General features: G+C 37.0%; 1 protein-coding gene across 1 annotated transcript in view; it reads right to left on the bottom strand.

Annotated features, from left to right (window-relative positions):
• Dhc93AB (Dynein heavy chain at 93AB) overlaps positions 1-26,088 on the bottom strand; it is a 584,738-nt gene that overhangs the window by 478,978 nt on the left and 79,672 nt on the right. Inside the window, exons 9-11 of the mRNA XM_083127975.1 lie at positions 22,943-23,075; positions 18,386-18,670; positions 15,976-16,086 (exon numbers count right to left, since the gene is read on the bottom strand). Coding sequence (XP_082984101.1) covers positions 15,976-16,086; positions 18,386-18,670; positions 22,943-23,075 — 529 coding nt within the window. The remainder of the gene's footprint in view (positions 1-15,975; positions 16,087-18,385; positions 18,671-22,942; positions 23,076-26,088) is intronic.

Below are 26,088 nucleotides of genomic sequence, written 5' to 3' on the forward strand. Positions count from 1 at the left end.
AAGGTCAGAATCATGAGGTCAAGAAAAAATATATGTCATGAACTGGAAGTTTTTGATCATTTGTGAGGGTAGGAACTTAGTGAAAGAACAAGGATTTCTGCATGAATTGACAAAGAGAATCAGTAGGAAACGAGCTGACAGCTAACTGGATGTGGGTACCAAATAAATCAAACCCTTTGCAATGAGATTTTGCAGAACTTCAACTGTCATACCTTGTAATTTTAATTTCTGGTAAGTCAAGTATTAAAATCCTATTTTACTATATTTTCTGAGGATTTTTAACCCAACTTTTAAAAAAGAAAAAGAAAAGACTTTGCAATGTCGCAAATTAGGTCACATATGTTACCTTACACTGACCAAAATGAGTTGAATTTAAAAGTTGAGATTTTTACTGCAAGTTAGGTTCATGCAGGGCTTCCTTTGTGCCCAATTTCAGAATTTTTAAAGAGGACCCATCTGAGATATTTAACCCCAAAAACTCAAAATTACATGAACGACCGTGTTTGAGGCCATGCTGTAAAAAGGAGATGCATTCCTAAGTACTGATATTTTATTTACAGACACCCTGCAGGTAGGTCTACACATAAAAAAATTCAAGCCTTAAACTAAACCTCTTCATTAAAAAAATCGGGCTTAAAAATCCAAATTATTAACTATTGTTACCCAAATATCCACCATAATTTTCGTACTTAGGATGCAATTTTAAGTAAAACGTACTTTTATATCACAGATAACAGTTGGGCTGAAAAGTTTGTAGGCTAACATAGTAAAAAATATTTTTTTGACAAAATTCGATTTTATTATTCAATATAGTTGCCTTTGAGGGCGATACGACGATTATAGCGGTCATACAATTTTTCGATGCCATTTTTATAGTACGATTTCTCTTTAGCCTCAAAATAGGCCTCAGTTTCGGCGATTACCTCTTCATCAGTGCTAAATTTCTTTCCAGCGAGCTTTCTTTTAAGGTCTGCAAACAGGAAAAAGTCACTGGGGGCCAGATCTGGAGAATATGGTGGATGGGGAAGCAATTCGTAGTCTAATTCATATAATTTTGCCATCGTTTTCATTGATTTGTGACACGATGCATTGTCTTGATGAAAGAGCACTTTATTCTTCTTCAAATGGGGCCGTTTTTTCGTGATTTCATCCTTTAAACGCTCCAACAACGCTATGTAATAATCACTGTTGATGGTCTGGCCCTTTTTGAGGTAATCGATGAATATAATACCATGCGCATCCCAGAATACTGATGCCATAACCTTGCCAGCCGACTGTTGCGTCTTTCCACGCTTTGGATTCGGTTCATCACGTGCAGTCCACTCGGCTGACTGTCGATTGGACTCTGGAGTGTAGTTATGGAGCCATGTTTCATCCATTGTAATATATCGACGGAAAAATTTGTGTTTATTACGGTTGAATATCGCTAAACATTGTTCCGAATCATCAAAACGTTGTTGCTTTTGATCGATTGTGAGCACGCGCGGCACCCATTTTGCACACAGCTTTCGCATGTTCAAATATTCATGCACAATATGTCCAACACGTTCCTTTGATATTTTTAAAGTCTCAGCTATCTCGATCAACTTCACTTTACAATCATTTAAAATTATTTTGTGGACTTTTTTTATGTTTTCGTCGGTAACAGCCTCTTTGGGGCGTCCACTGCGTGCATCGTCTTCGATGCTCATTTCGCCTCGTTTAAATTTAGCAAACCACTTCTCAACGGTTGATTTTCCTGGTGCAGAGTCCGAATAATGTTTATGAAGCCAAGCCTTGGCTTCAACAGTATTTTTTTCGCCAAAAAGCAATGCTTTATTAACACACGAAATTCTTTTTTATCCATTTTTTCACAATAACAAAAGCTGCTTCACTCACAATGCTATATCTCACGAACTAATTATCCGGCAGCTGTGAAATTTATACACGTATCTTTTGAAGGTTAGTACTAAGTAAAAATCACATGGATTTAATTCTAGTAACGCCATCTATGAGTCAGCCTATGAACTTTTCAGCCCAACTGTTAGTATGCTTTATTAGCTACTAGGGATGGGACGATATGAAATTTTGGCCGATACCGATAAAGTACAGATATAAAATTTACAGATACCGATAACCGATATAAAGTTAGAAATGGTCCTTGAAGAACCTGAAATGTTCATTGATCTCCTTAATAAAAGTGTGTTTCGAGGTGACAACAGTGCAAAAGAAGTTGAATATTTAGACAATTACTTTTTCAGAAAGTAGGGCATGGAGATTATCCATAAAAATTACAAGAAAATGGCAGGATTTTGCACTAAATTATAAGATATTTATCGATATATCGGATCGGTAAAATAATCGGCAATTTTACCGATAAAACGATACACCGATATGCCTATATCGACTGATACTGATAGACTACCGATTAATCGGTCCCATCCCTATTAGCTACAAAATGAATTTTGTTTCAGGTCTCTAGCAATAATGGTTTTTGAGATATTAAGGTTTCCATAAATTGCTACATGAGCAAAAAAAAAAGCCATGCGCCATGTTGGAAAAATGGCTGCCCCAGGAGAACTAAAGGCAATAATTTTTTTGGAACATTGGTTTTGATATCTAGAAACATGTACAAATGTATGTACTAGAAATGAATTATTTCTAAAATGGTCATGCAAACACCATTGGATGGTTTGGTATGGAATGACCCCACCACTAAAATATACATTAAAGTGCAAATAAGCTCTAAACCATACTGAAAGTGGCTATATTACTACAGGGCTCCCAATCATTTTGCCAAATCAAATTTCCTGACTTTACAGATATTCAAGGAATTTTAAAAAATTTCCAGAAACCCTGGGGGGTAAAGGCAGTCAGGGGCGTGATGCTGATCACATCACCTCCACTCACGACCGGATCAAGAAAGTGTGGGGCGTTACCCCCACACCCCCTATACGCCTTCATGGCATGGTGCTAAGCACAGGGGAACCCTTTACCTTTTTTTTTATTTATTTTATAAAGCTTTAATGTACTCATATATAAAAGTTAATGATCAACTAAATGAAAATAAATTAAAAAGAAAATAAACAATAAGAATATTTTACACAAAATATCTACATCCAAGACGTTTGTTGGAGAAAATGTGCTCCTTTTCAATATCCAATGCTGGCCACCACAAAATCCATCCAATTTACAGAAGTTTTCCAGGTTTTTAAATGTTATCACAAAATACCCTGGCTTTTCCATAACATTTTTGCTCCTAAGCCAATTTCCCTCACTTTTCCAGGTCACTGTGAAAACTGTACTAATAGGTACTAAAAGGAACAAAATAATTAGCTGCCATGTAATTGCTCCCATCTATGTTTGTCATCGCACATTATTCTTTTGTAACATAGGCACCAAGATTGGTATCTCTGCAAATATATAATTCCTTATGACAACAATGCTGCACTGTTGCTAGGCATCAACTTATTTCCATGGAAATACTGATTCAATTACTCACATCCTTCTCTTGTAATTTCTACATCATGTACTCAAGTTTGCATTCATGGAGTAAATATTCAACTGCTGAAACACGTTTTGCATGAGTTCTGCATAAAAAATGAACCAAGACAATAAACAGCCAGGAAAAGGTTGAAAGGCATGGAAGAGCATCAGCTGACAAATGGGAAAAAGTAAGTAACTGATGACAGTATTTGCATATGTTAATTATTGTTACATAATCACAATTAATTGTGACTGAGTTGATATTCTGCTGTGACTTTACCAGAAATTCTCTTCAAAATATACTGAGTTGCATATGAGAAAATCAAAGCGTTACAAGAGAGGTCATTTAATCATGAAATCAATATTTGTTGGGGTAAAATTATTGAACATTACACATTTTACAAAATTTCTGAGTGTTATGAACTTTGATTTGGTGACAGTTTCATACATCGGAGACACATTTCTTCAATTTTACACTTACAGAAATGAATTTTGTAAAGGTTTACAACGTTCGTCGAGGTATTTTCTTTCATCTGGAATATATTTGACCGGAAAATCATGTATTTTTCAAGAGAAATATCACAGCGACGCACAATTGACATTGCTTTCATTTGCTTACCCTACAACAACCGGATGCTGCATACGTTTGATGACGTCAGCCACTGTCAGTCTTTCAACCCCCGTTTTTCTTACTATGCTTGCCTAACCCAACCAAACCTAACCTTATCGGAAATGGTTGTGGGGCTATCTGTGTATGGTTCGTGGGGCTATCCGTCAGCTACCCATGCATAATGTATAATTTCCACCGGTGACGAACGCGATAGTAGGTATTTTTCGGTGAAGAAGGTTGAAACACTGCATAACCACAACGTGAGTCAAGATGTGCTCACCATACTGTGTGTTCGGAATGTGAAAAATTGTGTTTGTTTTAGTGTAAAAAGCATAATGGCAACTCAAACTATGTTCCGCAATACACAATTAGTAAGTACGAACCATATGAAACACAAAATATCCGATTTTAATGTGTCTCCCATCTATGAAACTGTTACCTTTTGATTTATATGTATAAGAGGGATGGGAAATATTAATCCGTACTCAATCAATATCAGCATATATAGGCATAACTGATATATTGGTAAAATCACATAATTTTACTGATCCAATATGTGTATAAATATCTTGGAGCAGTATTTATAGTTTCATTATAATTTTTATGGATATAAACATACAATATACCTCCCTAGTATTTATAAAGTAAATGTCTAAATATGAAATTTCCTTGCATTACTGTCATCTGATAACAGTCGTTTATTCAAGAGGTAGATGAAAAATTTAGATTCTTCAAGGACCATTTGAAATTTTATATCAGATTGGTTATCAGCAGGGAGCGGATTTATTTGTAGTAAAAATGTGCTAAATGACATATTTAGTCATTTTCTCCAAAATATGGAGTTAATAATGTAAAATACTACACGAGCTTCATAAGAAATAAAGTCTGGGCATTATAACTATTACCGTGACTGTCTTGAAGAGAAACCAGAAGCGAATCCCATATGTATGCTACAAAATTGTTGCTTTTGGCATTGCTGTCGGGTGTGCTACAAGTAGCAAGGGTGGGGTTAGCAATGGGCTGCTCGATGTGGGACACTCTTCCAACGTTGCCAAAGAAAAGGAGCTGATGCTTGAGCCTTCATTCTCTATTTTTGACAACAATTGTTAATAAAAAGAAATTTCAAGTGTTTTACAATAACAAATGCAGTTGGGAGGTGTAGAATTGGAAAAAAAAAAAAAGCATTATTGTTCTGATGACAGAAAACTTGTAATTAAAGCAATTGGAGGGATTAAAAAATGTCATAAACTTTTGTTTGTTTAATGTCGCCTTGGACTTTGTCACTTATTCGCAAGAAATTCATTCAACTCTTTCGGTCACACAGAGACATGTGGTTATTGCACGAATATGGAGTATATGTTTAAAAATGTTCTGAAATATGAAAATAATATGTAAAATAAACAAAGATATGTAAAATATGAACCAAAACCTAATATATGTACAAATATGGAAAATAAAAACCGATTTCAGCTTCATATATATAAATATGTATTTACATATAAATCCATTCCCTGGTTATAAGTCTATTTTATATGGTACTTTTTGGTGTCAGCCACAATTTCATATTGGTCCATCCCATATATCATCCCATATATATATAATTTGATTTTTACTAAGCCCTTTTAACCCTCCTTGCTTTTATCCATTATATATATATATATATATATATAATTGATAAAAGCAAGGAGGGCCAAAAGGGCTAAGTAAAAATCAAATAAGGTAAAAGGAAACACTCACCGGACAGTAGGAAAATTCAAAATTTTCGCTAATTTATAGCATCATCGGTGTGAGAAGAAACAGAAGACGGAACCGGAAGTTGGGGTCCTGCAGAGTTGCCAGGTCCCCATTGAAGAAGAAGCGGTGCGTAGAACGAAAAAAAACACTGTTTCGTCACCAGGCTCGTCGTAAACTGTGAGTGTGTAGGATGAGTTGGGCGGGAGGGTGGGTGAGGGTTGGGCATTACTGGGTGGCCTTGTTCAGGCCAGGTGGAGTGGTTGCACTCATGGCCGATATATAGGCCCTCTCCCATCTTTTGCGAACAGAGGTGTTGGCTGGTTGGGGTAGGAGGTGGATGATCGCTACCCGGAAGCAGTCGTTGAAACTGATGTTGTGGTGGTTTTTTTTCGAGATAATCGCGAATGTGTAGAGGCACATATTTTTGGTAAATAAAAAAGCAAAATTTCGGTACAAAAACTGAGTCTATTTGAGGTTCAAAAGTGGTAAATAAAATAAAATTCTGGTGTTATAGTGGTGAAAAATTGGATGAAAAGTGGTATATAAAAATACATTTTGATTATAAAATTGTGAATATAACTCTAAAATTGATTTAAAAACTACACTTATTACACAAAATTAACATTTCACTTCTAATAGCACATTTATGTAGTCATCAGACTATTAAGTTTATTCCTGTGTAAAGGACTCCATTTTTGCTTCTTTTCAGTGAATTGCATAACTCACAGGATAATTCAGACCTCAGGTGTCGCATCAGTAAATAAATGCTAAATTTCGTGTTTAAGAGTTGATTTCGCATTTTGCAGTTCATTTCGCATTATTTCGTGACAAAACATGCTAGCAAAATGCATCTCACACCTTTCAAAAACATGAAAAATTAACACTACAATGTGTTTCTTGACATTTCGTTTTTTCGTCAAAATACGAAATATGCATGCCCCTATGAATTTGTGATTACAAGCTGCCACTGACTTCATTGTTTGTTAATGTTGTCCTAGTTGGTAAAGTGTGTAAAGTGTGCAAATGGTTGGGTACAAGCTGTCATGGATTGCATTTACAAAACAGAAGATTTCCGAGAGGTGGCATTGTAATCAAACAGGATGAATACAATCAGTACACCGTCTAATCGTACTGTGGGAGTCACTTTTCATACTGTATTATTAGCATTTTATGAACTAGGACGACGTTTACAAACAATGAAGTCAGTGGCGGCTTGTAATCACACATTCGCGATTATCTCGAAAACAGCTTGTTTGCGGACCCATGTTTACTGAGACTTTTTTTGCTTCTATTATCGTGTACTTTCACCTATGTCAGTTTGCGCTATTACTTAGGTGTCTCATAAGTATATATATAATTGGATGAGAGGAAGGAAGGTCAGAAGGGGTTAAGATAAAAAATGAAAAGGAAAGAGAAAACGTTCACCAGACACTGCAAATGATTACCAAGGTTTGATGGTTATCTATCCACTTTAGTCACAAAATAAATATCCTGAGCTGCCTCAAACAGCCCCACTAAAAAACCAACGCCAACCTACATGTAGTTGTCACCCAATGCCGTTATCACCACCTAAATAAATCAGATACACCCTATGAATCCTCCCCATTCTCCATAGTGCTCCCAACACCAGAAACATCTTTTAGTCTAGGGCAAACGGTGCCACTGCCCAGAGCGACAAATTTTCAGGGTGGCAAAATTTGAAGAGAAGAAAAAAATAAGCTTATTGAAAACTTGAAAGTTATAATATTATATTATATAACTTGGAAGTTAATAAATGCCAACCCACCATTTTGAAGGGACATATCAGTAGTCTCACTTTATAACCACTGAGTGCCAAAAGGAAAGAAAGCATGCCTTAACTCCGTTGAGATATCAAGTGAAAGAGGTCTATGATACACTCCATGAAATAATTGGTGACAATAAAACTGTCCAAATGGTCGCACATAAGGCTCAGTGTATTGTAAACCAGCTGCTTGGATTTACATTCCTTTCCACAATAGTTAACTGTTATGACTTTTTACTCCATGTAATGTAATGAGCAAATGTCTTCAAAACATTAATCTACGATTTGTTAGATGATTTATTGCAAACATATCAGTGTTTTGAAAAAAGCAGGAGAGATGAAAAATTTCAAAGTTTCTTAGATGCCACTTGGCAGCCTGGCACGGTCTTCCTCCCTCCAGTCGTGGCGGCAACTGGTGAGTCCCGGTTGATGAGAAATAATTGGCATCGAATTTAGATATAGATGATTCAAAGATAGGCAACACTGTACAGGGCCGAAATCGAAAGAAGAAGCAGTTTCAGTATGGTGAAACTGTTGAAAAATGGCACAAATTTTATTTTTATTACCAGGTCCTAGACGATTATTTTAGCTCTAAGAGAAAAATTTGAGCAGCTTAAACATCATAGTAAATTTTTCAATTTATTTTATGATATTAGTAGAGGCACATGTTTTTGGTAAATAAAAAAGCAAAATTTCGGTACAAAAACAGAGTAGATTTCGGGTTCAAAAGCAGTAAATAAAATAAAATTTCAGTGTTATAACGGTGAATAATCACATTAAAAGTGTCGTATAAAATGACATTTTGGTTTTAAAATTGTGAATATAATCATAAATTTGATTTAAAAACTGCACTTATTACACAAAATAATCTTATCCCTTCTAATAGCACATTTATGTAGTTACCAGAGTATTAAGTTTATTCCTGTGTAAAGGGGTCCATCTTTGCTTCTCAAATATTTACAGCAGAAATAATCAATTTTCCGTGAATTGCATAACTCACAGGATACTTCAGACTTCAGAAAGTGTCACGTCGGTATATAAACGGTAAATTTCGTGTTTAAGAGTAAATTTTGCATCATGCAGTTCATGTCGCATTATTTCGTGACAAAACAGGGTAGAAAAGTGCACCTCAGACCTTTCAGCAACATGAAAAATGAACATTACAGCATGTTATTTCATATTTCGTGTTTTCGTCAAAAACGAAATTTGCATGCCTCTAGATATTAGTAAGCATAAAGTCATGCAATCTGATTTTTTGTCTGAAAAGTGTAGAAAACTTTCCCATAATGTTAAAACATGAAGGCTACTGAATTAAAAGATGAACTAAAAGTGCTTTCGGCTATAATATAACAATTACACCAAAGGAGACCTTAAACTGATAAAGGGTCATGATTTTGCATCTAATGTGAGTGTAGAACTTCGAATTTATTAACTTTGTCGGTAACCGTGGCAAGTGGCGAACAACATTTTTTTCTGGAAATTAAGGCTAATAAAAATACTATCTTCTGTCAATCATATCTGAAACATGCTTGTTTCCATTTTGTGCAATATAGCATTAAACGAGGGTCACTACTTATATTTTGAGCCTAACAATGAAAAAACAGGAATTTGGCATTGAAAACTGCTTTATTGTTTTTCGAAGTATTCTCCTTTATGGTCAATACACTTTTGCATTCGTTTGAACCATTTGTCAAAGCAGTTTTTCCAATCTTCTTGAGACACCTCCATAATATGGTTTTTGAACGTATCAACGGCATCTTCCGCCGACGAAAATCGTGTGTCCACGCAATTTATTCTTGACATTCGGGAACAAGAAGAAGTCATTGGGTGCCAAATCAGGACTGTACGGCGGATGACCCATCAATTCGTTTTTTTGACTGTTCATAAAGTCGGTTGTTAGACGAGATGTGGGACAGCTGGCATTGTCTTGATGAAGAATGATCCGACGGCGTTTGTTTGTTTTCCGTATTTGACCGAAGACCTCTGGCAAACAAATTGTTGTGTACCATTCAGAGTTGACCGTTCTACGTTCCTCTAAAGGCACAGCTGCCACATGACCAGTTTTCCCAAAAAAACAGGCGACCATTTGTTTCGGTGTGCTTCGAGCGCGAACAACTTTTGTTGGATTGGGTTCATCTTGAAACACTCATACAGTCGACTGCTGTTTATGTTCCGGCTCATATGCATATATCCATGATTCGTCACCTGTTACAATCTTATATACGTCTTTTGAAGCACCACGATTGTATTTATTGAGCATTTGTTTGCACCAATTGACGCGAGCGTCTTTTTGAGTATTTGTCAAATTGTGTGGGATCCAACGAGAACATACCTTTCTCACAGCTAAATGATCATGTAATATTTTATATATGCTGGTGGAACTAATACCTATGGTTGCCTCAATCTCACAGTATGTCACATGACGATCTTGCAGTATTACGTTTTGCACAGCATCAATGTTTTCTTGAACAACAACTGATTTTGGACGACCTTCGCGAATCTTGTCGGTGAGCGAATGGCAGCCATGATTAAATTCGTTATACCAGCGTTTCACAGTGGCAAAGGATGGGGCTTCATCGCCAAATGTGGAAGTAAGTTGATCGATGCACTCTTGTCTTGATAATCCATGTCGAAAATCGTAAAAAATCATCGCACGAAAATGTTCAGGAGTTAATTCCATTTTATTGTTGTCGCGCAATCTCCAAGGCAACATAAACAACACAAATGAAGCTATTGACAAAACATTTGAAGTACGTTATGGTCAATAATGCCCGAAGATTCCATGCAAACGTCAAATCGTGCCTAACTTCAATCAGTGTTGCCAAGGCTCAAAATATAAATAGTGACCCTCGTACGAAAAAAAAAATACATGCAAAGGTAAAGGTAAAGTTCCCTGCGCACATAGCACCATGTCATGAACACATATTTAGGGGATGTGGGGACAGGGCCACACAGATTCTCGATCTCATCCATTTTGGAGGTGATGTGATCAGCACCACTCTCTGGCTGCCTTTACTTCCTAGGGTTGCCCCCAGGTACCCATTAATTTGAGGCAGGGTGAACCCCAGAGCTGCTTTTTGTGGGGACAATGCAGGAATGAATTCAGACCTTAGATCCCCCACCCGGGAATATTACATGTAATTCTTTTAAATATCCAATCATATATCACAGACATACAACAGTAAACATATGAAGTCAGGTCTTCATTTCTTTCCTAATACTTTTTACAGTTAAGATATGTTTCAGAGAGAGAGAGAGAGTGAGAGAGAGTGAGAGAGAGTGAGAGAGAGAGAGAGAGAGAGAGAGAGAGAGAGAGAGAGAGAGAGAGAGAGTGAGTGAGTGTGTGAGTGAGTTTTCATAAAATATAATAATAATATAAAATTAGTGTCACATTTTTTAAAGTTTAACTGTGGTGGAGTGAGATATCCTTTTGTGCTTAATAGTTATGAAATAGCGTAACAAGCATCGCAATTTATTTTATACTTTGATGTTTTACTAAGGAATATATTGATTTTCAATTTCCTGTTGCTGTGTATAATGGGGAAGGTGGGAGTGGGGGATTCGAAAGGGAGAGGCATATGCCGCCACCGCCCAGGGCATCAAGATGACAAGCACCAGTCCTGCTCCCTCCCCTGTCTAACCTCAAACCCTTCACCACACAATCAATATCTCCCTCAATTGAAGAACTTTCATGCACCTTTTTAATGTAACCAGGTGTCTGTAAAAATATTACTGTACAAAGAAACTATATATTTAACATTTATTTTATAAAAACCAGAGCATATGATCACACTTTTATATTCACATAAAAAGTAACAAACCATAAGAATTTGCACTAAGTAACAAGCTATTTCTAAAAATATAGTTTGCTAAAACTCTCAGCACTTTTATTAGGGATGGGACCGATTAATCAGTACTCTATCGGTATCAAACGATATAGGCATATCGGTGTATTGGTTTATTGCTAAAATTACCGATTATTTTACTGATCCGATATATCGATAAATATTTGATAATTTAGTGCAAAATTCTGCAATTTTGTTGTAATTTTTAATGATAAACTCCATGCCCTTCTTTCTAAAAAAGTAAATGTCTAAATATTCAACTTCTTTTGCACTGCAGTCACCACGAAACACACATTTATTAAGGAGATCAATGAACATTTCAGGTTCTTCAAGGACCATTTCTAATTTTATATCGGATCGTTAGAATATCGGTTATTGTTATCGGTAAAGTTTATATCGGTACTTTATCGGTATCGGCCAAAATTTCATATCGGCCCATCCCTAAATTTTATTAATAAATAGATGGACCAAAATAAATGCCTACATCAATCAATACTGATTGAGGACCAATAAATATGTTCCATCCTTACGATTCATTCGACTTTAATAGGTGTTTTAGAATTGACATACTGATAATGTGCGAATTACTCACAATTAAATATAAACTTTAGGCTAAAAGATAAAAAATCGGCAACTTACGTGTGTGAGTATGAGATTTGTCGTACTACGTTTCGGAGGTTACACTACCTCCTTCTTCAGGTTGAAACGATGTTGTTCAGACACCTGACATGGTGCCTCGTCGTGAAAGTGAAGGTTAAGGATTTAGGTTAAAAAGTTGCATGAAGGACACTTTCTAAAAAAGAATATAAATTACACATCTAAAACCGCGCAATACTATAAAAAACAAAAGAACGTCCAAGGCTGAAGTCGGCGAACTGCCGACCGGTGCTCGGGGTAGGCGAATGCACGGTGTCAGCCCGTACCTGGGGAAAGAAAACTTCCCCTCCTCAATCCTTCCAAACTGGGGCTCGGGAGTCACCAATCCAAGGAAAAGTCGACCTCCACCTCGGCGGCTTTCCTAACCTCAGGAGTAACACGGAAGCCCATCTCGTCCCTATTCACTGCGGCTTTATCCCATTTTTTAAAGAAATTAACCCAGCCGTCTTCTAAATTCCCATCGTCCCTATTAAGTTTGTTCCAATTTTTCGCGCATATATAGGCAGCTTCATATACGTTTCTGTCCAATTTATTGTTAACCTCCCTAATAACTTCCCTTTTAGCAATCTTATGTCGGTTAACCAATATGTGTTCAGACAATCCTGTTTTGGGTATGCCCTCCTTTACGTCCTTATCATGCTCTCCCCACCTAACTTGCATACTTCTCCCGGTTTGTCCCACATATTCCTTTCCGCATTCACACACTATCCTGTACACTCCCTTCCGCTCTTCGGGGTTATTGCGTCTATCCCCCCTCCCTTTCTTATAGGACGTAAAGTGCTTTTCAATACTCCGGGGCGCTCTTACCCCACATTTTATTCCGTAACCCCTCACGGACTTTTCAATTTTCTCTGAGACCCCCTTAAAATACGGGATCCCGACATAATATGTGTTCTTTTCACCGTTTCCTATCTCAGTTTTTTCCTCCTCTTTGTCATTTCGCGATGTTTCTTGTCCAACAATCCTTTTGGCTTTCCTAGCTACTTTTTCCAGGTCGCGGATAGTATACCCATTTTTTACCCCCACCTTCCTTATCCATTCCCCTTCTTTCTCTTTCTCTTTTACGTCATTGCACAGTCTTTCGGCGCGAATGAAAAAGTTAAGAAAAACATTTAATTTAGTCCTATTCGAATGTTGGGATCTCTTATGGAGGTACAGCTCTCCAGCTAACGGTTTATGGAAGACCCCGGTTACGATCCGTTGTCCGGTTTTAGTAAGGCACAAGTCAAGGAAGTGGATCTTTCCGTTGGCCATATCTTCCCTAGTAAACCCAATCCTGGGGTCCTGCTTCCCCAAATGGTCGAAAATGCTGTCAAGTTTGATTTCATTCCCTATGATGAGGATGTCATCTACGTATCTCCCATAATATTTTACCTCCCCCCTCCCCCCTACATGCTCCATAGCGGCTTTTTCGACGTAGTGCATGAAGATGTTGGCCACAAGGCCAGAGATGGGATTGCCCATGGCCAACCCTTCTTTTTGTCTGAAGATTTTATCGTTAACGTAGAAGTAATTGTACCCCGTAATGAGAAAAAACCACCGGACATACTCCCAGGCGACCAAGATTTCAACGTTTTGGTCAATCAACCATCTATACAAACAATCCCCAGCTTTGTCCCGGGGGACACTGGGGTACAGATTAATAACGTCGAAACTACAGATTACGTCCCGTTCTCCTATGGTGAGTTTCTCAATAGTTTCTTTGACCATAAGAGAGTTTTTGACGCTATACGGAGTGTCCATATTCATTTTTCCCATCCTCTTAATCATTTCTTTAGCTAAACCATATCCCGGATGTGCATACATGGGGATGATGGGTCTGAGGGGTATCCCCTCCTTATGGGTCTTAGGTATCCCAAAGGCCGTAGGAATATTCCCTTCCTTAACCCCCTTAAGTAATTTCTTTTTTTCCGCGCTTCCCAAGGTAAAACTGGTTTCAATGCCTTTTCTGATTTCTCGTTTGATTTTATTAATGGGGTTAACTTTGATTTCTTCGTAGTCATTACTTCTAAAGCTATCTTCCAACTTACTATGGTATTCCTCTTTCCCGATAATAACCATCTTGTTTTCCTTATCCGATCTAACCAAATACACGTCACTTTGTTTAACCCATTTTTTCACATTACGAAGACTCCCTCTAAGCTTACTTTCCGTTTTCCCCTTTGGTGCCCTATGATTGGTAACAGGTGGGCCTTGTTCCCTTATACTTAGGTGCATTTGTTCATCTATAATGTCACGAATTTTTACCCTGACATTGGATTTATCTTCTTTTTCGTCTAATTTTCCCACTATTTTCTCCGCCGCTATGACGAATTCCTCTTTTTCGAAGTTTTCATCCCTAATGGCAAACTTATGCCCCATTTTCATAATCTCCGCTAAGGCCTTAGGGGGTTGAAGTTTTGTTAGATTTAAAATATTGGCTTTATTTTCATCCCCTTTTCTGTCCCTATTCTCTCCCTCCTTAACTCCCTCGTTAATTCCCAATTTAATTAATTTTCTCCTAATTGTTTCGATATCCCTTACTTTCGCCTGTTCGACTGTTCTAGAATGACGTTCCTCAATGCGCCCCCATGTTACCTGGTCTAATCGTCCTCCTATTTCCAAATGTAACCTGTAACATTCAGAGTTGAGCCTATCCACCTGTGCATAAGCCTCCCTTATGCATTTCCCCAGCATTCTAAACTGTATTTCCCTCTTTTGATCCAGCCCTTTAAAACTAAGGGGTTGGTACCCCCATTTTAAAAAACTAGGAAAGCCAAAAGGATTGTTGGACAAGAAACATCGCGAAATGACAAAGAGGAGGAAAAAACTGAGATAGGAAACGGTGAAAAGAACACATATTATGTCGGGATCCCGTATTTTAAGGGGGTCTCAGAGAAAATTGAAAAGTCCGTGAGGGGTTACGGAATAAAATGTGGGGTAAGAGCGCCCCGGAGTATTGAAAAGCACTTTACGTCCTATAAGAAAGGGAGGGGGGATAGACGCAATAACCCCGAAGAGCGGAAGGGAGTGTACAGGATAGTGTGTGAATGCGGAAAGGAATATGTGGGACAAACCGGGAGAAGTATGCAAGTTAGGTGGGGAGAGCATGATAAGGACGTAAAGGAGGGCATACCCAAAACAGGATTGTCTGAACACATATTGGTTAACCGACATAAGATTGCTAAAAGGGAAGTTATTAGGGAGGTTAACAATAAATTGGACAGAAACGTATATGAAGCTGCCTATATATGCGCGAAAAATTGGAACAAACTTAATAGGGACGATGGGAATTTAGAAGACGGCTGGGTTAATTTCTTTAAAAAATGGGATAAAGCCGCAGTGAATAGGGACGAGATGGGCTTCCGTGTTACTCCTGAGGTTAGGAAAGCCGCCGAGGTGGAGGTCGACTTTTCCTTGGATTGGTGACTCCCGAGCCCCAGTTTGGAAGGATTGAGGAGGGGAAGTTTTCTTTCCCCAGGTACGGGCTGACACCGTGCATTCGCCTACCCCGAGCACCGGTCGGCAGTTCGCCGACTTCAGCCTTGGACGTTCTTTTGTTTTTTATAGTATTGCGCGGTTTTAGATGTGTAATTTATATTCTTTTTTAGAAAGTGTCCTTCATGCAACTTTTTAACCTAAATCCTTAACCTTCACTTTCACGACGAGGCACCATGTCAGGTGTCTGAACAACATCGTTTCAACCTGAAGAAGGAGGTAGTGTAACCTCCGAAACGTAGTACGACAAATCTCATACTCACACACGTAAGTTGCCGATTTTTTATCTTTTAGCCTAAAGTTTATATTTTAGAATTGAATCGCCTGATACAATCTTAGCTGCAGTAATGGCTATAAATGTAAAGATGTTTAGAAAATAATGATAAAACGTAAAATATTTTTACCTTTGCAACATCTAGTTCCATGTCTAACATTTCAACAATGATCTTGTACTTGCTTGTAAATTCATCCTTAATTAGTGGCCTGTCCAACACAGTGCCCAGGATGTTGATTAGCTGAAAAAGATAATTAACGTTTATCTCCAAAACATCTTTAACAAATTATCATTACAAAATTGAAGCAGAACCACCAATTTATAAAATAATTTATTTAGGCACCATTGGAAGTTGACAGCACACCTGACAAATATGAAAGGCAACTTTCCAGAAAGACTGTAATGAAATATAACAAGGATTGACCAATAAGAAATTTTAACCAATACTGACAAATTACTAACATAAAACTGAGATACTAATAACTAAGGCCCTGATATTTATGTAGCTGAAACATTCAAAATATGAATGTCACTGAATATGAAAATCACTGGAACATGTACATATATTAAAATATAATATTTTTTTGTTATTTTGGATCATTTAATTCATTCCTGCGCTATATTTTAGGTTTGAGTGGATTTCATGGAAATTCCATCTTTACCACTCCTTGAACGGCTTATCTCATCACTATTCCCACAATCTGCAGGTATTATTTGTTAAAGTAAGGCAGTTGTCAAGAACAAAGCACACAAGGAGCCTTGATTTGTGTGATTTTCATGACATTAAACAAGATTATGTAAAGGTAAGGTCATAGGTTGGTCTGTTAAAGTAAGATATAAAATTGCTAGACTTTTTGAATGTTTGTCCCACTAATATAGATGAACTACTCAAATTAAAATAGAAAAATTGCACAAACAATATGTAAAAATATGAAATATACCTCAAAAAATGTAACATGAAATTTGTATGCATTGTCCCTAACATATAATTTGCTGACATTTCTCATTTTTGCTTAGTTACATACAAAGGAAAAATATGTAATTGCGTAAAATCTAGGCCTTACTAATAACCAATACTCTTACTAATATGATATTGAGTGGCAAGTGATATCTGTAAGGAAAGAAGGATGTATTTATTATTCATGCTTTTAATGCATGGAACTAAATGACTTGAAACATGTTTTTGTTTTAGAAAAATAAACTTGGGTATTAAGAAAAATCACTAAACAAATTCAGCACAAATGAACTATATATTAATAAAAATAATAATAACAAAATGTGAGATTCATGTATTCAATCTTACCAATAAACTTAAACATCTATTTTCCTAAATTGGTCAATATCAATCGAGTAAAAATTAAATTGTCTTATCTTTATAGTATACTAACTGATTACCCGACATTGCCCAGGTATTTATTTATCCCAATCTTATATTAGGCAGGAAAATAATGAATTCTAACTATAGTATAAAATGTAACTAACTTAAATGTGATCGTGAATGTCACCAATTAGCTTAGCGACTCCGAAAACTATGGATTCAACACTAATCTAGGTCATTTGTGGCATTTTATTTTTCACCCCCTCTCACCACCATGCCGATAGGTGATGAACTTGGAAGTTGAATCACATTGGGAGTGTTACGAAAACTATGGATTCCACACTAATATCGGTTGTTCTCACAACACAGCCTGAATGTTAGACAACCCGAGAAACACTATTGTTGTGCAGATTGCATAGAGACACGGATGTCTGTTTGTGCGGAATTTAATATCGGTGGTTTTCAATTATTTTTACATGTCACCCCTTCCCACCCCACCCCTAGGGTTGCCAGGCATGTCTTACCCCCAAAATATGCTTTCCAGATTGCAAGTGATACGTGTACCAAGTTTGGTTTAAATTTCTTCAGGCATTCGAGAGTTATGCAGGAACAAACAAACATACACACCCATACACACACCCACACACATACATCCATTTTTATATATAGAGAGAATCATGAACAAATAACTAATTACTCATTTAAAATTTTCTTGATGGTATGCACAACTACTGTTTCACAATAAGCAAATCAAAATGTTATTTAAATATGGTTCTTATCCAAAATATTGACATTATGACACTATTTCTGGAATTTTCCACAAGTGTCTGCATTCTTTAGCATACTGACAATTGCCAAGAATCCAATTACAACATTTTTAAATATTTTACCATCAGCCTATTTTAACACATTATAAAGCAAGCCATTTTTGATGCTTTCTAGAAAAGCACCTGAGGAAGAGCTCAAAAGCAGACCAAAAACTCAAAAGTATTTTTTTAAAATTATTTTCTTACTAATTACTAACTATTAATAATATTAATCATAAAATTATTACAAGTTGCATGAATATTATTCAGCACCATGTTTAATCGTGAGTAAGTTGACAAATTAGGATAATTTGTATCATAATATACTAGAATGTGATAGAGACCTAAACTTACCTTGAAAACACTTTCTAAATTTATATCATAATAAACTAGTATTTCACAGACACTAAACTTACCTTGAAAACACTTTCTAAATTATTACAATCATCAAATGCTTGGCAAAAAATTAGAGCCAATCTTCTATCCAGATCAGTTATCTTGTCCTGGAAATTTCTATAATCATTAAGAAAATTTTCATCTTCTGGAACCAAGGCATCATACGTTTTGACTGCAAATATGCCAAAACACTCATTGAACTCGTTAAATATTTGCACCACTTTAGAACTTAGTACCCTGCCCTTAAGTCCTCCAATTTCAACTTTCTCCAGTTTCATGAATTCCACCACAGTATCAAAAAATGCCTAAAAATGAAAATAAAAAGTAAAAATCAATTCTACCTCCAATTATGTATCAAATCAACCAAAATAAGGTACAGTAGAAATAATTTGAAATGTATCAATATACAATTAATTTACATCATGAAGTTTGCATAATTCAGTATGGAGTACCAATGCATTGTTCTTTCATTGCTTATAATGACATATACTTGCACATTAAACGAAAAAATGGTTACATTTAAAATAACTATGAAGAAAAATGTGATCACTCACATTCTAACTCTTCCACTGTAGGACGCAGAAAAATAAATTTATAATGATGGTGTCAAAACAAGCTGGTTGCTTTCTGCAGATATAACACAACAGAAGGGGCACAGTACGTCATTTTGGAGAAATTGTTGTGTTTTGTATCAACTTATGGTGGAAAGAGAAAATGGCAGATGAATTTATAAAATTGCAAGTTGAAGCAAGCATGAAGGAAGCAAGAAAGGATGGAAAGAAAGAGGAAGCAAGCAAGCAAAGCAGGGAGGGTGGAAGTATGCAAGCAAGGAAACAAGCAAGCAAAGAAGATAGTTATGAAGCACTTGAGCAAGGCAAGCTAGAAAGCAAGGAAGCAAGCCAGCAAAGAAGGAAACAAGAAAACAAGCAAACTAGGAAGGATGGAAGTTAGGAAGAGAGCAAGCGAGGAAGGGAATTCAGGAAGCAATCAAGAAAGGAAGGAAATTTAGGAACCCAGCAAGAAAGAAAGTAAGTTTAAGAAGCAATCAAGAAAGGAAGGAAATTTAGGAACCCAGCAAGAAAGAAAGTAAGTTTAAGAAGCAATCAAGAAAGGAAGAAAGTTTAGGAAGCAAGGAAGGAAATTTAGGAAGCAGCAAGCAAGGAAGGAAATTTAGGAAGCAAGGAACAAAAAGAAGGAAATTTAGGAAGCAAGCAAGGAAGGAAGGTTATTTAACATGGATGCAGGGAAGGAAATTTAGGAAGGAAGCAAGAAAGGAAGGAAATTTAAGAAGCAGCAAGGAAGAAAATTTAGGAAGCAAACAAGAAAGGAAGGAAATTTAGGAAACATGCAAGCAAGGAAGGTTATTTAGAAAGCAAGCAAGAAAGGAAGGTCATTTAGAAAGCAAGCAAGAAAGGAAGGATATTTAGGAAGCAAGCAAGGAAGGAAATAAATTTAGGAAGCAATCAAGAAAGGAAGGAAATTTAGGAAGAAATAAAAAGCAAAGAAAATTTAGGAAGCAATCAAGAAAGGAAGGAAATTTAGGAAACATGCAAGAAAGAAAGGAAATTTAGGAAGGAAGCAAGCAAGGAAGGAAATTTAGGAAGCAAACAAGAAAGGAAGGATGTTTAGAAAGCAAACAAGAAATGAAGAAAGTCTAGGAAGCAATCAAGAAAGGAAGAAAGTTTAGGAAGCAAGGAAGGAAATTATTGAGGCAAGTAAGCAAGAAAGAAAACTTGGGAAGCAATCAAGCTAAGGAAGAAAATTTAGGAAGCAAACAAGAAAGGAAGGGAATTTAGGAAGCAAACAAGGAAGGAAATTTAGGAAGCAATCAAGAAAGGAAAGGAAATTTAGGAAGCAATCAAGAAAGAAAAGAAATTTAAGAAGCAAGCAAGGAAGGAAGGAAGTTTAGGAATAACTCAAGAAAGGAAGAAAGTTTAGTAAACAAGGAAAGTAATTTATGAAGCAAGTAAGGAAGGAAATTTACAAAGCAATCAAGAAAGGAAGGAAATTTAGGAAAACAAGCAAGCAAGGAAGGTCATTTGGAAAGCCAGCAAGGAAGGAAGGTTATTTAGGAAGCAAACAAGAGAGGAAGGAAATTTAGGAAGCAAGCAAGAAAGTACAGAAATTTAGGAAGCAAGCAAGAAAGGAAGGAAATTTAGGAACAAGCAAGTAAGGAAGGAAATTTTGAAAGCAATCAAGGAAGGAAGTAAGTTTAGGAAGAACTCAAGAAAGGAAGAATGTTTAGTAAGCAAGGAAGGAAATTTATGAAGCAAGTAAGCCAGAAAGGAAATTTGGGAACCAATGAAGAAAAGGGAAAATACAGTATGCGCCAAAATATACAGTACTGAAATGAAAAGATGAACAAAAGTACATCTCAAAGCTGCTTATTATGAATTATACGTTACTGAGGATAACATTAGCGTGTTTTTTTACCACGGTATGCATAATGTAAGTGTTCACACCATATCGTCACACGTGCACTATGTTGTGGTTTCTGGACGATAACATCTGGCTGCTCAAAACCAAGGAAGCGAGTTGTCTGGCGATTGATGTAGCCGATCAAGTGAATGTGACTTTCGTCAGAGAACTACACATTATTCAAGAAATCTGGATCCTCGTACACCATGGCCAAACATGTTCCACAATACACCATCCTGGCTCGCATATCTGGCTCTGTCAAGCGTTGTCCAATCTGTATCCGGTACGGAAATCCACATGTGTTCTTAAACGACCGCTTCCGTATGAGCAGAAATAATGCTCAACAATGAATACTTTTTCCTCCGTCGAGAGACCCATTTCCAACAACAACTGCACAACACAACTTCCTTTTCACTACTGCGAACACGTGCAGCTGGAGCTATGGCCTGTTGACAAACGCAACCACATGTTCGAGATGCGCGAGTTTCAGTACTGTATATTTTCACGCATACCATATTTAGGAAGCAAGCAAGAAAGGAAGAAAATTTAGGAAGCAAGCAATCAAGGAAGGAAATTTAGGAAGCAAGCAAGAAAGGAAGAAAATTTAGGAAGCAAGCAAGAAAGGAAGGAAATTTAGGAAGCAATCAAGAGGGGAAGGAAATTTAGGAAGCACTCAAAAAAAGAAGAGAGTTCAGGAAGCAAGGAAGGAAATTTACGAAACAAGTGAGAAAGAAAGGACGTTTAGGGAGCATGCAAGCAAGGAAGGAAATTTAGGAAGCAATCAAGGAAGGAAGGAAATTTTAGAAGCAGCAAGAAAGGAAGGAAATTTAGGAAGCGGCAAGAAAGGAAGGAAATTTAAAAAGCAATCAAGAAAAAAGGAAATTTAGAAAGCAAACAAGAAAGGAAGGAAATTTGGGAAACAAGCAAGCAAGGAAAGTTATTTGGGAAGCAAGCAAGCAAGGAAGGCTATTTAGGAGCAAGCAAGAAAGGAAGGTTATTTAGGAAGCAAGAATGGAAGGAAATTTAGGAAGCACTCAAAAAAGGAAGAAAGTTGAGGAAGCAAGAAAGGAAATTTACGAAACAAGCAAGAAAGAAAAGAAATTTAGGAAGCAAACAAGGAAGGAAATTTAGGAAACAATCAACAATTGAATTAAATTTGGAAGCAAGCAAGTAAAGAAGGAAATTTAGGAAGCAATCAAGAAACAAAGGAAATTTAGGAAGCAAGAAAGGAAGGAAGGATGTTTAGGATGGACTCAACAAAGGAAGAAGTAAGCAAGAAAGGAAATTTATGAAGCAAGTGAGCAAAGGAAGCACATTTAGGAAGCAAGCTTGCAAAGAAGAACATTTAGGAAGCAAGCAAGCAAAGAAGGAAATTTAAGAAGCACACAATAAAGAAAGAAAGTTTAGGAAAGAAAGAAGGAAATTAATGAAGCAAGTAAGCAAGAAAGGAAATTTGGGAAGCAATCAAGAAAGGAAGGAAATTTCGGAAGCAATCAAGGAACAAAGGAAATTTAGGGAGCAATCAAGAAACAAAGGAAATTTAGGGAGCAAACAAGGAAGGAAGTTTAGGAAGCAAGCAAGGAAGGAAGTTTAGGAAGTAAGTAAGCAACAATCAGACACAGGAGGAAGATTAGGAAGTAAGTAAGCAATCAAGCAGCAAACGAAGGATGAGAGCAAGTATGGAAAGAAAGAGATGGAAGGAAGAGAGAAAGGAAGGGAGAAGACGAGAGAGAGAGAGAGAGAGAGAGAGAGCAAGGAGGGAGAGACAAAGGAAGGAAGGTTTCTCTGAAATTTATAAATATATTTTATCCTTTTCATTTTGAAAATATTCCACGTAAGCTGGAACATGTGGAATGGATTTTGAATCAGATACAGGCAATTTTGTTAGTCCTGGAAAATATTTCCACCTGCCCACCATTCAGAATGTGTCATGGAAAAAGTAAAAAAACTTGACTATGTCTTTTACTCTGATCAGCTTACTTTTCATTTTTCTGCGTAAATTTTTCTCGCAATCGATTTCGCCGCCTGTCTCGTGGCTTTGTCAGGCGTGGAAAAATGAAAAGTAAGCTTATCAGAGTAAATTACCTATCTCCGCGTAACCACCAAACAGATATCTTGAATACACTGCATATTTAAAAATATATATAGGGAATCCTTACCTTGACATTTTCCAGACGTTCAAGGAACTGGTTATATCTACCAAATACCAGATTTGGATGGAAGGTCCAGTACACTGGTTCAATTTCTTTGAAGTACACTGGCATGTTGCCTCTGCACTCATCAAAGATTCTCCTAAAAACAAACACATTGAAATTACATACAGTTTACATTGACACAAAATAACTAAAAGACACTAATTTATTTAATGTTTTTAAAAATCTACTTTTATTTGCCTATTAATATTGCTAACTCACTTCTATCATTCACAAAACACTGATCATTTGTCTTAATCGATAAATGAATAGATATTTATTCTTTGTAAGGAAGACTAACTTATACCGTGCGTTCATTTCGATCTTGAGCCGAGAGATCGGGAGAAGCGTGGCGGGCGACGCTGACGGAGATGCCGACATTTGCGGCCTGTAATGCCTGCTTATTTTTATGGACATACGCAGACATTTATATAAATATTGCAAAACGAGCACTAACCTGTGTTATAACACGAGAGTTCTTCTGCAGGAAGTTCTGCCCTTATATACACAAATAAATATGCTTTAGAAGCGATGTTAAGAGTCACAGATAATAAAACATTTTAATCATAGTTTTGACCAGTAACGTCCTGCTTAAGTTTATATCCTTGAAAGAGTTTTGTGTCGACGGGGATCGTTTGGAGGTTTCGAATGTGCAACACTGTATCAAGATTACGCTGCAGACGAAACCGTTAAAAGTCAATGGTTTTCGTGAGCATCCTTGTAATCCAAAATCTCCGAGCTCGAGTTTTTTGTTCCTTCGCGACTAGATGAAGACAGAGCTGTAAATATAGTGGCGAGCAGATGTAAACCAAGAGCGTGTTAATTTCGTACTGTGCACAAGAGTGTTATTCTTGGTTACTTGCCGTTACTTTTTTGTGTTATTGCAGTGTGTATGTGTGTTGTGTCAGTGAGACGATTGGAATGCCACCCGCAAGGTTCACGTTAGAACAAAGAATTTTTATGTATGACACTTACGTGAAAACAGACTCATGTCAAGACGTGTGTAGGCAATTTGTACAGAAATTCCCAGGCGTTTCACCTCCACATAGAGATACGGTTAAACATCTTGTCCTTAAATTACGAGGAACTGGATCGTTAAAGCAAAACTCGATGAAATTGGTGTAGCATTAGAACGTTCTCCAAACAAACCTCTACGCCGTGTTTCACAGGAGATGGACGTGTCAAAATCATCAGCACATACAGCCACTAAGCTACTAAAATTAAAACCGTACTCTTATAACACAGGTTAGTGCTCGTTTTGCAATATTTATATAAATGTCTGCACATGTCCATAAAAATAAGCGGGCATTACAGACCGCAAACGTCGGCATCTCCGTAAGCGCCGCCCACCACGCTTCTCCCGATCTCTCGGCTGAAGATCGAAATGAACGCACGGTAGAAGTGAGTTAATTTCTCAAAATATTTATCAGTACATTTATCAGAAAATATTTATTGATACTTTCCACACATAAAAATTTAGACCTCGGATTTTAGAGTTTTAGCCTATTTTTTTTCCTTTGCAGGTAAATAAGAAAAGAAAAAAACAAGTTACATCAAAACGCAACAACTAATGAAGTTTTATAGTGCCTAAAATAACCTAATTAGCTTGTTAGAACTTATTGTAGGTTTATGCACCTAAAGCATACCATTTATTAGATCATTAAATGAGGGTGGATCAAATGAAAATGGAACAGGGGCCACAGAAAGAAATCAATAAGGTTAATTTCAAATGCAATCTCCAAAGTTACACAAGCACTTGCCCCACTGTTTCACCAAGCAGTGAATACCCTGCTCGTAGAAATCCTTTGGATGAGATTGGAATGAGTTGTCCATGACTTCATTGTCATACCCTTCAATGCCTTTCTCAACGAACCAAAGATATGGAAGTCGCATGACGATAGATCAGGGCTATACGGTGGATGTTCCAACACTGTCCACCCAAACGTTGCCAATGTCTTCTTTATAACAGCTGACGTATGTGGCCGCACATTGTCACGCAGCAGGACAATAGGAGAACAGGCCCGCCCTTGATTACTGCATGCAAACGGGATCCCTTCTCGGACGATACTGCTGCCCAACTGCCTACACATATCACATGCTCATGTGCAACTATCTACGGCGAGTTCATTATGCAGTAGGGGTTTCCTTCCTCACCTCCAGCTCTACCTCTACACAGGGTTGTCGCCACACACATACATAAATATAACACAATACATCCACTGTTCCATTTTCATTTGATCCATCCTAATATCAACATGTATTTTAAGGTTTTACAGGATTTGTATATCACACAAGAGGTATTTACTCTATTTGGTGATCCTTGTAATCAAGGGGTCCCAGGTTCGATACCCAGTGGAGGCAATAGTGCTTCAGATTCCACTTTAAACTGTAGGGCATCCCGATTAGCCCTACTGTGCATAAAATTGACTTAAAACACCAACTCTATTTAGTGATGAATAAATTCAATGACTAATGTGTTTGAAACATACTCTCTTTCGATTTCCCTCCCTCCAGGTCCATAATGTTTTTCAAAGTTCTAAACAAAGCAAAATGTCTGGCGCCATTGATACCTGCACAGTCCAAAGTGCAAAATTCTGATCTGTGCGGTCTTGCTCACTTTCGCATCAGTGTGGTGCTTTGTGGCATTAACACCTTGGAAAGTAACGTTTCAGGATTGAAATTTTCACCATTGACTATTTTTATTGAAAGATCATTTTCAGCATATAAGATGATTCTCACAGACAAATGGTAGAGTTTAACTGTGGATAACATGGAAAATATTGTTATGTATTTAGGGCAGCCACTCTAGAGCCATGATGAAATTCAAGTGTTATGCATAGGTTTCTTGGCAAATTTCCCAAAATTTCAAGGTTATGAGCAGATGTTTTCTCTATTTCAACCTCGCATGTTATTACTTCTCACCACTCACACATACACACTCAAATTATAAAGAGTCTGTGTGATTCCAACGTATCCAAATGTTCTAATTCCATTAAACGGTATATACAGGGAGGTGAAAAAGTCAGTTTACCCATACACCTTGATAATAGTGCCTTTTGGGTTAACTGACTTTTGCATCACCCTGTATATATTTAAAATATTTCATTTAAGGT

Source organism: Lepisma saccharinum, chromosome 9, assembly GCF_977018435.1.
Source record: "Lepisma saccharinum chromosome 9, izLepSacc3.1, whole genome shotgun sequence".
NCBI classification, from domain to species: Eukaryota; Metazoa; Arthropoda; class Insecta; order Zygentoma; family Lepismatidae; genus Lepisma; species Lepisma saccharinum.